Source organism: Primulina eburnea, chromosome 9 (genome assembly GCF_022965805.1).
Source record: "Primulina eburnea isolate SZY01 chromosome 9, ASM2296580v1, whole genome shotgun sequence".
Lineage (NCBI taxonomy): Eukaryota > Viridiplantae > Streptophyta > Magnoliopsida > Lamiales > Gesneriaceae > Primulina > Primulina eburnea.
In genome coordinates this window covers 7,520,208-7,535,405 of record NC_133109.1, presented here as the reverse complement: position 1 = coordinate 7,535,405, position 15,198 = coordinate 7,520,208, and the positions used below count along the sequence as shown (strand labels likewise).

Genomic DNA, 15,198 nt, shown 5'->3' with positions numbered 1-15,198 from the left:
CGCAACTTGAATAACCTTTAAAAATACATTTTAATGTAATCATGTAGGAAAATATATTTTCAACATGCAAATATGCACAACATAATTAATGTATGCAATTAAAACAAGTAATTAAAATACAAGAGAATTTAATAACTTGGGTGCATGTGGTTCGTGAGGACTTTTAAATTTTCGGGGTGTTATAATCTCCCCCCTCCCCCCTTAAATTGAATTTCCTCCTCGAAATTTGCTTATCTTTGATAACCCAAAGTTTAGATTCGGTTCTAGTATCCCAAAAATTCACGCTTCCGCTGCGCTACTCTGATAAGACTTAAGTTCTAGAATGTCCTTACGTCTCCTTGATCCCAATTAAATTTTCCTTCTAAATCCTTATTTGCAATTCGCAAGTTAAAAAGACTCATAATGACTTAGTGATGTGCTATTATAAACTCGAATTTCAATTTTTCTTAAAATTCTCAATATAAAAATATGGATGACCATACATATCGTATATTATTTTCTTTATTTTATACTTAAAATGTTCATCAACATATCAAATTTCAATATTAAAATCTCAAACTCACCTACTGACGCTTAGATTCTCAAGCTTAATATTGATTCATCCTATAATTAATCCTTTGATTAGCATCCCTTGTAACGTTATAACCTAAGATATCCCAAGGTTCTAAATATACTTTCGAGCCCAAATCAACAAAAAATTCTTAGCATTTAGACCCTTCAATTCTCGATTATTTTAAATTCCGTAATAATTGGAAAATAAATTCTTAATTTCCTCAAAATTATCCAATTGGTCCTTAATTTCGAAAATTTTCACTATTAACCCCTAAGTTCTTGGTATTCTTAATTTCCTTATATGGGTTTTCCATAACATAAATTTCGATAAATTTAAACTTATTCACCCAAAAATCAATTTTCATAACCAATCTACCTTTTCGTCAAAATTAAAATCTCAATTTATATATTCACTTACTTCCAAAGATAATCGCAGTCTTCAAATCATTATTCCTTATGAGTAATTCGCAAAAATTAATTCAACAATTAACCACGAATCATAAATATTTTATTAGAAAATCTACGTGTCTCCAAAAACATTCATAATATTCACGATTAACTTATGGGTCAAAAGTAGAACGTCAATATTAAAACCATAGACCACACGATAGGTATTCAAATTTGTCACTTCTGGTAGATTACTATGGGGACGACCACGTGGTGCCTAACATGTGAACATATCATCCATTTTGAGAACATCAATGTAATGTTGCTCACAAAATCGGAGAACATTTTCTAAAAATGAATCCCAACCATCATCTCTCTTAATTTGGAGTTGGTTTTTGCATATTTGTACCAAATCCATTGCATTCACAATATCCTGATATTTTTTCACTTGAAATTCCTAAGACATGTTTCACCAAGTGTAGATTGAATGAAAAGTCAAATAAAAGTATTGACTCCAATAAATTAAATGCTTCAGTTTTTTGATCTGGAGAACTGGAATCATCTTCTAAAATTATTTCAAGCACATCAATGACAGCAGAAAACATGGCAATCAAGCTTATCAAAGAATGGTAATGTGACCCCAACGTGTATCCCCAAGACGTTGAAGGGTAGTTTCTTGATTATGTCCCCAGCCACTTGAAATCTCACCCCTCTCCAATGCCTCGACCATAAAATCTGAATGTTTCTCTCGAAGAAGATCAGAATGTTTGCAAGATGCTCCAACAACATTTAACATGTCACCAACAACACGAAATAAATTATAAATCGGAAGATTTTTCTTGGCCACAACTATAAGAGCTAGTTGAAGCTGATGAGTAAAAAATTGTATGTAAAATGCACACGGGTTCTCCTTTAAAATGAGTGCATTTTAACCATTAGATTTACCCTGCATATTAGTTGCTCCATCAAAACCTTGTCCTCTCAACTTAGACATGCTCAAATTATATCTAGAAAACATCTTGTCAATAGCAGCTTTAAGTGAGAGTGATGTAGTACTGGTAAGATGTTCAATCTCGATAAAGCGTTCATTTACATGTCCATTAATATGCACATAACGGATACAATACAAGAAAATACTGAATACACAACACTTAAAAGACAACGGTTATACAAAAAACCCGTTGTCTTTTACTTTTTAACAACGATTTTAATGAAAACTGTTGTTATTGACCATTTTTTAAGCAAAGACAATAGTTTTTAACCCTCAAAACATGCTAAAAGACAACGATTTTCTGTCAAAGACAATAGTTTTATAAACTGTTGTCTATTAGTGTGTTTTTTTGGACAAGCGGAAATTTTTTTAGAAAATCGTTGTGGATTAACATGTTTTTTGGAGAAACGACAACAATTTTAGCGAATTTTTGTTATTTTTAAAATAGCGATGGTTTAAACTAAATCCGTCGCTAATAGCGACGGTTTTTGCTTAATCGTCGACGGTTTAATAAACAACTGTCGCTAATTACCAAAAACCATCGCAAATTGTCTATAAATACTCGCGTTTTCGATCCATTTTCTTCCACACCGTCCACAAAAAAATTCTCTCTTGGACGATTTTAGTTTCGATTTAGGGTAAGTTTTTCCGCTTCAATTCTTGGTAAATTTCTAAGTGTTAGATAAGATCATGAATATTATTAGCTTAGTCAGATTTTAAGTTTTTTTGATAGATTTATTAAATTCTAAAAGTAATTTTTTTTATTTCACTTGAAAAAATTAGCGGCAGATTATGTCTAAACTGTCGCTAATTAGCGACGATGTTTCTCTTAGCGACGGTTAAGTCGAAAACCGTCGCTAGCTTAGTCAAAAACCTCGCTAATTTTAGATAAGCCGTCGCTAAGTTTAGTGACTGTATATCTTAAGCCATCGTTAATTAGTCAAAAAACCGTCGCTAATTTCAGCGACAATATATCATAAACCGTCGCTATTTTTTGAAAATCGTCGCAATATGACAGCTGCAACAACAGTTTAAAACCGTTGTCGTTGAGCGCACTTTCGACAACACTACCAATTACAACAGTTTTATATTACCTACGACAACGGATAAAATTCGTTGTCGTTTAGCTTTTTTGTTGTAGTGATAACAAATGAAATTTGCTCCTTTGTTGACACATCACGAGATTCATACACTAAAATAGAGAACAATGAATCACCATCGTCCCTGATAATAACATTAATCGTTTCATTGACACAAGCACTCACTATGACCTTCTGAATATCAGGTGATGTTGACTTGCAATTTTTAGGAGCATTTTTCAATATCACATCATTAATCTCTTTATTATGAGCACCTAGAAATTCCAATTGGATAAGAAAATTACTTGGATTAAGATAACTTTTGGTTTCATTGTGACCTCAAAATTAATCCCCATGTCGCAACAAAACTCTAATACAATTAATTGAAGCATTGAGATGGATACGATAATCATTCCCATTTGCTTTGACTATTTGTGCAAACGTGATTGAATGTGCTCATCTTGATTCATCAAAGCTTTACAATTCATTCGGGCTTTATGATGTTCGTTTTCATGCTGGCCAACATGAATATTTAACTTATATTTACACTTCCAATTTGTGAATCATTCACCAACAAAAGCCTCCACTTCCGCTTGTTTAACCAATCACCAAATTTATTAAACCATGTAGGATTGAACCGGCTACATTGGCTTACTCCAAATTTTTTTTTTTTTGGGGAATTCATAGCCTGAAGATTGACATGGAACTTTTGGCAAATATGCCTTCGAACTTGATCCCTAATATTAACATTATATGCAGAAATTGGAGTCCTAAGTCCAAGATCCGCCGGTAGTTGTGAGAAATCAAATTCTTCAACCCTAAGATCTCCAATGCTTTGTACTTCTGGTTCTGGATCTTTTCTTTTAAAAAATCTATGCATTGTAAATATTGATTTCATGATAAAATTAAAAAAAAAATTATATTATTTTAAGCACGCTTTATATATATTTATTTATATAACAACTCACATTGATTTCTTTTTCAAAGTCGTTATATTTTTTAATGTATTGTTTTTCTTATATAATACTTCACAAAATGTGCCTAGATGATGAGAAAATGTAAGATTAAAATAATTACAAAGCTATCAATATAAATCATAATCAATATCTATCACCACGGTATTAAATAACAACAAATAGATTACATAAAATTATTAGAGGCGCAAATTAGGAACAAATAGAACACACTAAATAGTGGAAAAACAACATCGAAAAAATATTAAAATAACAAACACACCACTTTTGATATTACTAGGAAAAGACACGTGCGTTGCACGTGGAAACACACTTCTATTATTGATAAATGGTGTTAAAGAAATGAGTTAAGAAGATATTATAAGTTTGCAAATAATTAATAATTTTCATCTATTTTATTTAGTCAAACACTAAAATTAAATGTACGTAATATAATTTATACAACATGTATTATAAAGTGAAAATCTTATTTGTTAAAAAAATGTTATGTATTTCAAACATAAATGAATTTATAATTGTTGCAAAATATATTAGTAATCAATCAAAAAGTATAACATAGAATTGATGTCATAACAAAAGTATTAAAATAAATATGAGATAAAGAAAAAATATAATCTATAGTGTTGATCACATTATTTTATCACATTATTTTACCATTATTTATTTAATTCAAGAAAAATAAAAATATAACGTAGATAATGCATTCTAAAACTTAAATCAAATAATTGTGTCAACCTTTTCTTCTTTTATATTTTGGAATTTTCTATCTTTCACAAGTTTTTCCTTTTTCATTCGCCCTTTCTTCTTCATGAAAGAAGCAATATTATCATCATCTTCAATAACTATTCTGGTGGTCTTATCGTCATCAATCATTTGCATTTTCATATCTTTATTCTTTAATGATTCTTTTCTTGGACGATCTCTCTTTTTTCTGTATTTTTTTATGCTGAAAATCTTTCCTTGCAGGAGAAGCTAGGGATGTTCATCGGTCGGTTCGGTTCGATTTTCGGTTTTTTATTTCGGTTTTTTCGGTTTTCGGTTTTACAAATATATAATCCGATGTCCAAACCATTTTTCTTCGGTTCGGTTCGGTTTTCTACCGAAATAGTTCGGTTATTTCGGTCGGTTATTTCGGTTTTGATACAATTGTTTAAATTAACAATATAAATATATTATAATTATAATATGTTATCTTTTTAAATGATTTATTAGTAAAATATTTAAATATAAAGTACAAATGAATTACATAAACAATAATCAACTAAGTATTATTCAAAATAATTCTTCATTTACTAATATCATCTCAATAAATAATATAAAATAAAAATAACATTATTAATTTAATTAAATTTCGGTTTTTTCGGTCGAACCAAATTAATTTCGGTTTTAACATTTATATCCGAATTATAAAATTCGGTTTTCGGTTCGGTTTAGTGTTCGGTTTTTTCGGTTTGGATTTTCGGTTTTTTCGGTTTTATCCGAAGTTTGAACACCCCTAGGAGAAGCTATAATTTCATCATCCTTAATCTCCATATTTGTATTGTCGTGATCTTCTATTATTTGTATGCCAATATCATTAATGATATTTGTTGGAGATCCTCTTTTCTTTTTAATATCTTCTTTTTCGAAATCTACAGATCTCTTTTTGCTTGCAACATTTTTGTTGTTGAAATTTGTGCTTGGATTTTGAATGCCTTCAATTACAAATGCTAATGTTCCGTCTTTTATTTCAACCGACTTGTCCATTTTGAGAAGAAATGTATATTCTTCTCTATTTGGTGTCTCTAAAAGCTTGTAGTATATTGAAGTGTTGTCATCCTATAGAAAAAGAATATTTTTATTAGTAAATGGTAATTACATATATTCTTTGGAAAAAAAATCATTATTTGTATACCTTTGTGATGGAATCGATATAATCTTCAACGCTGCAGCCAATAAAAACATTTGCGACATTTCCGAACAATGTAACACTTGCAGTGGCAGTGCCATCATTTACGCTCATCGTTATTCTATATCTACAATAACAATTTAATGTAAGGCATTATTATCAACTCAGGTAAACTTATAAATATAATGTTTAAATGTAATTTTACCTTGACACAATACTGATATTGAACTCTATGCAATTATTACAGCTCCGGATTTTCATTGTTTCGTTGACTGATTTTGAGCAATTACTACATGCTTCGTACCATGGATTCGCCTTATTTTCTACCTCATATATGTATGCCTTGAAGCAATAGAATTTGTTCTGTATTTGTTAATAACTGAGATACATAACATCAAATTAAATATCAATTTATGATTCCCTATCTAATTTTTTTTTATAAATGTCATTAATAAAATATTTGTTCCATTGAATAAATATTCAAAAAAATAATCGTGAAGTAATAAAAATAAATTGAATAATAAATGATACGTAACCTTTGGTAGAATATTAATCTGATCGAGAATTTGCCTCAAAGTAATTTCTTCAGCATCTTTAATTTGATATGTCATCCATAATTCTTCTAGACTTCTTTCTTTGAAGTTGTTACCTAACCTGTAGTAGAATGATTAACATAAAGATATTTACAAACTTGAATAGTAAAAAGAAATAATATCAATATTATAGTTTTGTTAAAAAAAAAATCGAAAATAATAATACCATATATTTATTGTTTCTTTTTCTATGCAAGATGGATTTGTGAACATTGTTGTTGTTGTTGTTGATTTGAACCGAAACTTTCTTATTATCAGTTATAAGGAGAAGTAGTGAGTAATGCTAATGAATAATTTTTGTAAATATTGATTGTAAAATTTTTAAAAAATTTACCTTCAAATATATGTCTTTTCAAGTTACAGAAAGCTATAACCGGTTTATCCATCTCTATCTCTTGTAAAAATAGTCCTTCATTAATAGCAAAATCATCCCATAAAGTAATTGTTATAGTATCTAGCCTTTAAGAAGAGGGAAAAATAGTTAAAATCATTAAAAATATATTTATCCAATCATATATCGCAAATTTTAATACTAAAATAAGTCTTTGAAAAATATTAGTTTGCTTTTTATTTTTTATAAAGACATAAAGATAGAATAAATACTGAAGAAAGATTTATAAGTACTATCTCTATTCTATATCCGATGATGTTCATATCTTTTTTTGTGAAATTTATTAAGTTGCCGAACTTCCTTCAGAACACCAATTATATCTGCAAATTTTTTACAACATTTGATAATTTCATTACATAAATCTAGAAAGTTTTTATTGGTCGCATAAATCGATACCTATATCTTCATTAGTATGTGATTCTTTGCTTGTATCATTAAACATTGTAAGTTCAGAAGTCACATTGGAACAAGTGAATTGAGTTTGTAGTTCGTCAATTTTCGTCTTCGTTTGGATAATCAATTCTATCCGTTTGTTGATATTCGGATAGTTGTTGTTGACTTCTTGAATAATTGGATCGGAGATGATGTAAGTTTTGTTTATCTTCAACTGATCTTGAAAAAAATCTATTGTGTTCGAAAACATTATTTCATGTATTTTTGTTCCCTTCAATGAAAACGGAATATGTTTATTTAATTATTATAACAACAATTTAAATATAGATGAATATGGATAAGAAGAAAGTACCTCTTCGTCCACAAAGATCAGTTTTCTTATAGGCTTCGAATTTGATTTGGCGGGTATTTGGCTTCCCTGTCGTACTACTTTAACCTTTATGGAAGCATTTTTTTGACTCGGTTGCAACGAGATGATAGGACATATGTGCAAGGTGTGTCCATTCGAACTATATGATTTTGTACTCTCTAATTGACATGACACAAAAAATTTTGAGAATGAAATATATTAAACAACAATAATTTAAATAAATAATAAGTATATTGGAAATAATAGAAATTGATAGATATTGGTCTACCACATTGTGATTGAAATATAATATTTTGGCATGGTACACAAATCGAACGGGTTCTTAATTCAAAATGTTTGGAAAATGAAATAAATACAATTATTTAAAAGCAATGGAACCTTGGGTTACAAAATTCGATGCTTTGATTTCTCCATGTTTTTAGTTCAATTCATCGAGTATATTCAATACAAATAAGTTTAATAGAACGCACGAAGATTAAAGATCAATACCTGTCAATTTTTTATTTAAGAAGTTTCAACTTTGAATGAATATCCAGCCTACCTCCAAATCCCCAGCCTTCTCCGAATTTCGAAACGCGGTTATGCAAACTTGTAGAGAAAATTTCTGTGTATTTTTGTTGAATACATTTGAAAGTATTACACTATATATATAATTATTAATATAATGATAGAGTCTTAATAGAATCCTTCTTATCTTGTGTTAAATAAATCCTTCTTATCTAGAGTTCTTCTTATCTTGTGTTAAAAAGAATCCATCTTATTTAGAGTTCTACCGAAATAATAACTCAATTATTAAAGATAATATAATTTTATTTAAAATTACTTAATAAACTATTATAATCATGTTAAAATAAGTTTATGTTTTTCATAACCTTTCATACTTATTTTAAAATATAATTATAATTGGAGCATGTGAAATTTTATTATTATACAAATTACCTATGTTGTCCTACTTCAGTCGGTCATTTATTAAGTTTTAAGTAGATATATTATAGCTATGACGTATCAAATTTAATTTTTATTTTCAACAAATATGTTGATATTTGTGGGAAAAATTATTTTCATTTTATCTATGACCAAATAAAAAATATAATAATAATAATAATAATAATCAAAGTATTTTGGCATTTTTTTAAAAAAAAAATATGTTACCCTTGTTTTTTATTTTCAACAAATATGTAGATTTTCGTCGAAAAAAATATGTTCACTTTATCTATAATTAAATAAAAAATTTATAATAATAAAAATCAAAGTACTAATAGAAAAAAATATGTTCTCAAATTTGATGTTTATCCAACAAACACGTATTTTTACAATTTTGACCTTATCATAATAATTGATTTTACTAAAACATTCTTACTAAATTACTCAAGTGTGTACAAAACAAGGACAAAGTTGACAATACACAATGAAAAACTTTGACCCTGGTTCACACTTTTATAATATGTATAGATGTATAGATAAGGAAAATAAAATGAAAATTGAAGCATAAAATTAAAAGTTCTAAATTTATACCTAACTCCAGATAGTTAAAACTAATCAATTGAAGTTGTCTTCTCATTCCTTTTTGTTTTCGGCCTAAAAAAAACTCTAATAAACTTCGCCCCTGAAATCAATTCATTGACTTCAAATTCCAGACGATATGAGATCATGGTCTAAAAAAACCAACAATGACCGAAGAAAGAAAATCTCCAGATATATAATAAAAACATACTCACATTGTGTGTGTCTATATATATATATATATATATATATATATATATATATATATATATATATATATATATATATATATATATATATATGTTTCTGGTTTTGAATTAAGAAAGAATTGTACCAGGCCTTTTGATAGTCCCAATAGTCAAAAGGTATTTCGAAAAATGATGCCTCTTTATATTTTGCTGGAAATAATATGGGTTTTGAAAGATTATAGCCCCAGTCAATTGGAGCAATGACTTTTAGGATTTTACAGGTGGAATAAGCGGGATCATTATGGCTTTGATCCAAGAAGAAATTTTTAAACAATGCTGAGTCAGTAGTTTCTAGAATTGCTTGATAGAAATAAGGGGTTTTATTTACGTTCCAAGGTTTATAATATCGACCTTTTCCAAAGTATTTTTGAAGTGTTTCAAAGGGATCTTTTTCATGGAATCCTAATTCAACATGTATTATATTTTGCCAATTATTTTTCACAAAGTAATCAGAAGAAAATTTTACATGATGATTTTATGCCAAATATAATATGGAAAAAAGAATATGGTTTTTCCAACACTTTATAAATTCTAGAGAAGTTTTTATCGAATTTATATTGCTTTTGAAAGCGTAAACCCAACGGAAAGTTCTAAGTCATGTGTATGCAGGTTTTAAAAAAAATAAAATTGGCCCACTTATATTTAAAATACTATTAATATTTTTTGGCTTTAATAAGCTTCGCCTTGGGCACAATCCTAACTTTTTCTCTGCTATACTTGTTTCATAGTCAATACATTTTTATATGTAAACAAATCCACCATAATATCCTAGGATTATTTATCTGCTCACTTATCTGTCCCACTTTTGGATCCATATAACCAAACTGACCTATGTTGAACTTTCCTTTTTTTAGCATCAGAAACTTTCTTTTGTATGAAATTTTTAATTTCAAGTTAATTAAAGTACCCTTTTATATTTTGACCTCCTCCTCTATCAGATTTTTTCATTTTTCACTGGGATCTTTTTGCAGGAAATTTTAGAGCTTTATGATCAATGCAACAGAACTTTTGCCTTGAGAAATATCATGAAGGAGAAAGTTTTAGTTAAAAGATATAATTTCAAGCTGTAGATCTTTTACATTATCCAGTTCTGTTTGCAGACACTGAGATTAACACATACATGTGATAATTTATTTAACACGCTAAAATTCCTCAACCAGAAACCTGTGTGGGCTTCAAATTCCTTTAAAAATTGGCTTCGCAACCACCATTAATGGAGAAAACCTATGCATCGTAATCCCAAAAACTTCAGTCATATCAAGATCCGCCGGCTGGACTCCTGGCGGAAGCTCCCAATCAAAGCAGTTAACCAGCTGCGCCAGTGCAAGCTCAACTGTCGCAGAACCAAATGCAATCCCAGGACAGCTTCTTCTCCCCGCACCAAAAGGTATCAACTCAAAATCTTTCCCTCTAAAATCAATTTCATTATCCATGAATCTTTCAGGATCAAATATATCAGGGTCTTTCCAGGATTCTTGGCTCCTCCCTATGGCCCAAGCATTGATGTAAATTCTTGTCTTTTCAGGGATTGTGTACCCACCAACGGAGACTTCTTCCATAGATTCTCTGGGGAGTAGTACTGGTGCAGGAGGGTGTAGCCTGAAGATTTCTTTGATAACGGCTTTCATGTAGTTCATTTGTGTTATATCGGATTCCGACACGAATTTACGGCCTCCGAGTTTACTTCGAACATCGGACTGCAGTTTTTTCAGGATTTTTGGGTGAGTGATTAGTTCTGTCATTCCCCAGTCGAGGGTTATGAAAGTTGTGTCTGTTCCTGCAGCAAACATGTCCTGCATGCAAAATACGATGAAGAAGAAGATCAAAGGTCGAAAAATCAAGAGTACTTAATTTTAACATTTAATTGTAAAAAAATTGTTCTGCGCGCCTAGCTACCACGTATGTCTAAAAAATCTATTTTGTTGCAAAAGCTTTTTGAGGCAGATTGGGTTTTTCAGACCATATATAAGCTAAATAACTGTTTGAGTTATAATAATTCAAATCATATAAACATTTTCCGAAGAAAAATAAGAAGTTTGAACGGCATGACTTACCAAGAGGATTGCTTTGACATTATCCAAGGTTAGAGGAATCTCACCATATTGAATATTATCCTTCTGCACTTCAAGCAAGATATCCACAAAATCCTTGTGCTCTCTCATGTTGTTGGAGTTCAAATGATCCTCGATAACCCCATCAAAGAACTCATCAAATCTCCTAAAAGCACGCAGAAGCCTGGATTTGTTGCCTGTCAAAGTGTGAACAAACTCCATCGAAGGAAAGAAATCACCGACATCAAACCCTCCGAGCAGTTCTTGAAGCTCTTCAAGCATTTCTTGAAACCCAAGCCTCTCATATTCCCCACCTGCTGAGAAATCTTTCCCAAACACAATCCGGCAAAGAACATCGTTAGCATACATATGCAGCAGCTTTGTCAGGTTTAACGTCTGAGGATACGATGATTCTTCGATACGATGAATCAGTTTAACAACTTCTTGCTCCCTTACAAACTCATAGGATTGGACCCTTTTGGCACTCAAGATCTCCAATATGCATATCTTCCTTACATGCCTCCAGTACGGGCCATATGGCACAAATGCCATATCCGTGCAGTTGTAGAAAAGATGTTTGGCCCCGAATATCTGAGGCCGGTTCACAAACGCAAGATCGTGTGTTTTGAGAACTTCTTTCGCCATCTCGGCCGACGAAATGATTACAGTGGGGATTTCTCCAAGCTGAAGATGAAAAATGGAACCATATTTCTTGGATAAAGAGTAGAGAGAGAGGTGGGGGTGTTTGCTGAGTTGATGGAGGTTGCCTATTATGGGGAGCTTTGGAGGGTTTGGAGGAAGTTTCACGTTTTGGGTGTTGAATTTCTTGTTTGAAAGATATATTAAAAGTATGAGAAGTAAGATGGATGGGATTAGTGTGGAGGCTTGGAAGATGGAGCTTTGTTCTAGCCATTGCTGGAGAGAATCCATTTCTCTGTTGTTTTCTGAGGTTTTATGTTCAATTTCAATGTAACAGATTCTATCTTTTATGTAAATTATTTGAATTTAAGTCTCATGAGTGGTATATATAATATATTGTATATCAATTATTGGACCAGAAAATATCACATGTTCTGCAATCTTGATTGTGCCACGAGCCTTGATTTAGATCTTTGATTTTTTAGCCAATTCCAACAATGATTCGTACGACATTTTTAAAAAGAAAATTTTGATTTTACTGAATAAAATATATATTTCATCATCGTTGCACTTCAATTATTTTAAGTTTTATTTCACAGAAAAATACTTATTAGCTACTGAAAATTTGCGGATATTACATCGAAAATTACTCACTTGTCTAACTGCATGTCAGTAATTAAAGCAAAATAATAGAAAATCAAAAGTTTGTGTATTGCAACCAAATTTAAAAACTTAATAGACCAAAACTCAAAATAAAATTAATTTCCCAATAAATCTGGAAAAGAAAAGGTTGTGATTTCTGATGACAATCTTTAATTGATGAAATTACTGATATACAATATGTTAATATCTACATATATAATATCTCACAAATTTATAATTGACTAATTGATGGTAACATATTGAGTCGAGAGTTTTCTAATATCAAATTTGTAGTGTCTTTGTCACACTTCTCACACTTACGTACACTCACTCTTTTTTAAACCTGCTTTTTTTTTTTTATGAAAACATTATTGTTTAAATCGATGTTTAAAATTGCATAGGAAACAATAGATGAATAGACATTCGAACTACGATTCTTTATCGTGTGTTTGAAAAAATGGAATTCAAATTAATTTGATGGGATAAAAGCGCAATTTGGTACCTTTTTTAGTTTCATCTTGATAAATTTTACATATTTTCATTTCTTAAAAAATATATTTAATAAAAAAAAATTTATATGTTAAAAATAATTTTTTCTGTTTTTAATTAAAATATGAATATTTATAGAAATATTATTAATAAAAAATTTAAAAATAAGCAAAAACTATTTGTTTTTGATAAAAAAAGTATGAATATTTATAGAAATATTATTAATAAAAAATAAGCAAAAAAAATTTAATATAAGAATTTTTTTAATTTTCAAATCCAATTCCAAATCTCATATTTTATATATCCAAAATGAAACATCCTAAAACATTTCTTATAAACATGCGATTTTTTTTTTAATAAACTTGTAAATAAAATTCAGCTAACTTTCAAATTTTAGAATACCTTCATAAACCATAAAATAAAAATTTTCATCGTCACCCTCAAGAATAAAAATCCTATCATGAACCGCCCATACTCGTCAGTCAGCACTAACTCGGTCATCTATACCTGCATCGATGAAAACTATTGAACTAGAAGCTAATTAAGTAAGTCCCTTCAGAAATAACGAATACCATATAATAAAAATAGTACATGCATTAAACATTTTCTTCAAAATTTTAACATAATTCTTTTTTTTCCTCATCTCAAATTTTTATAATAACATAATCCTTTTGCATATTAAAATAACACTCGAGTACACATACATTTTCAAAAGTGCCATAATAAAACTCATGAAATATCATCACTTTAACCACAAAAATGAACCATTATCCATAGCATCAACATTCAACATTTTCCTTAGATCTTCCTTAATCTCAAAATCATCAATTAAAAATCTTCAAAAATACTTTTATGAAGTGTGGCTCGGAAACTTATTCAATCATCAATCACAGGCGTTTAATCAAGCATACAAGAATCCAGATTTGGCAAGACATCCGGACTCGAAGGCCGACATCAATACGCCGTCAACATTCAAGTTGGCAGAGGTACCTGGACCCGAAGGCCGACGTCCAAAGCCGTCAAATTGGCAATGAAGACCCAACACGAATACTGACATCCAAATCCGTTAAATCAGTCATAACTTCATCCCAAATATTTTTGGCATTAAAAATATTTGGAAAAAATTTTTTTGGAATAAAATAAAGGAATTTTATTATTATTATTATTATTATTATTATTATTATTATTATTATTATTATTATTATTATAACTCTGCATGCGTTTACCACTCACATTTCCTCTTAAAAATTTAAGTTTCAAAACATTTCCTCGACATCATTGTAGTGCTAACATGTTTGCAATTTGTCATGCGGAATTTTTTGAGCAAATGCTTTACGTACTTTTCTTGTGACAGAAAATTTTCTCGATTAGCTTGTCTTGAATACCAAGGAAATACTTCATCGTTCCAAGGTCGGTCATTTCGAAATATGGCATCATTTTCTCCTTGAACTCCTTCGAAAAAACCGTATTAATTCCAAAGTAAATCAAATGATCAACATATAAATATACCGCAATGAAATCATTCCCATATTTTTTCACATATAGAGCTGGTTCATTCTTGCTTCTTTCAAAACCATTCTTGAGAAAATACCCATCAATTTTGCAATTCCAAGCTCTAGGAGCTTGCTTCATACCATACAAGGCCTTTCATAGTCTATAAACCTTATCTTCTTTTCCTTCAATTATGAAACCCTGTGGCTAGATAACATAAATTTCCTCTTCAATTTCCCCATTTAAGAAAGCTGATTTAACATCTAACTGAAACACACTGAGCTCTAATTGAGCTGCAATTGCAAGAGCTGATCTTATTGTCTCCATTCGAACCACAGGAGAAAAAGTTTCATTGAAATCCACTCAAGGCTATTGAGCATAAACCTAGGCTACGAGACGAGCATTGTGCTTTCTTTTTTTTGATGGTGAAAGCTCTTGTAATTTATTGAATAAGAAAGAGATCCTTAATTACAAGATTAATAAGCCGAAAAAGAAAATCTCCACGCTTCCAAACAAA

The 15,198-nt window shown here is 30.0% G+C and overlaps 2 protein-coding genes and 1 long non-coding RNA gene across 4 annotated transcripts; all 3 read right to left on the bottom strand.

Annotated features, from left to right (window-relative positions):
• Positions 1-1,558: 1,558 nt before the first annotated feature.
• LOC140840707 (uncharacterized) lies at positions 1,559-3,889 on the bottom strand. Its single transcript, XM_073207881.1, has 3 exons — positions 3,547-3,889; positions 3,079-3,284; positions 1,559-1,807 (listed from the first exon to the last, which is right to left on the bottom strand). The coding sequence occupies exons 1-3, from the start codon at positions 3,887-3,889 to the stop codon at positions 1,559-1,561; spliced, it is 798 nt and encodes a 265-aa protein (XP_073063982.1).
• Positions 3,890-5,554: 1,665 nt separating this feature from the next.
• On the bottom strand, positions 5,555-6,905 carry LOC140840420 (uncharacterized). 2 transcript variants are annotated; one of them, XR_012119969.1, is made up of 4 exons: positions 6,631-6,905; positions 6,408-6,525; positions 5,878-6,234; positions 5,555-5,801 (listed from the first exon to the last, which is right to left on the bottom strand). It is a non-coding gene; the product is annotated as an uncharacterized lncRNA (long non-coding RNA). The 2 variants fall into 2 exon arrangements; XR_012119968.1 differs by having other exon boundaries at positions 5,555-6,234.
• Positions 6,906-10,437: 3,532 nt separating this feature from the next.
• LOC140841258 (cytochrome P450 71AP13-like) lies at positions 10,438-12,411 on the bottom strand. The gene is made up of 2 exons (XM_073208537.1): positions 11,424-12,411; positions 10,438-11,162 (listed from the first exon to the last, which is right to left on the bottom strand). The coding sequence occupies exons 1-2, from the start codon at positions 12,348-12,350 to the stop codon at positions 10,545-10,547; spliced, it is 1,545 nt and encodes a 514-aa protein (XP_073064638.1). The 5' UTR covers positions 12,351-12,411; the 3' UTR covers positions 10,438-10,544.
• Positions 12,412-15,198: the final 2,787 nt, after the last annotated feature.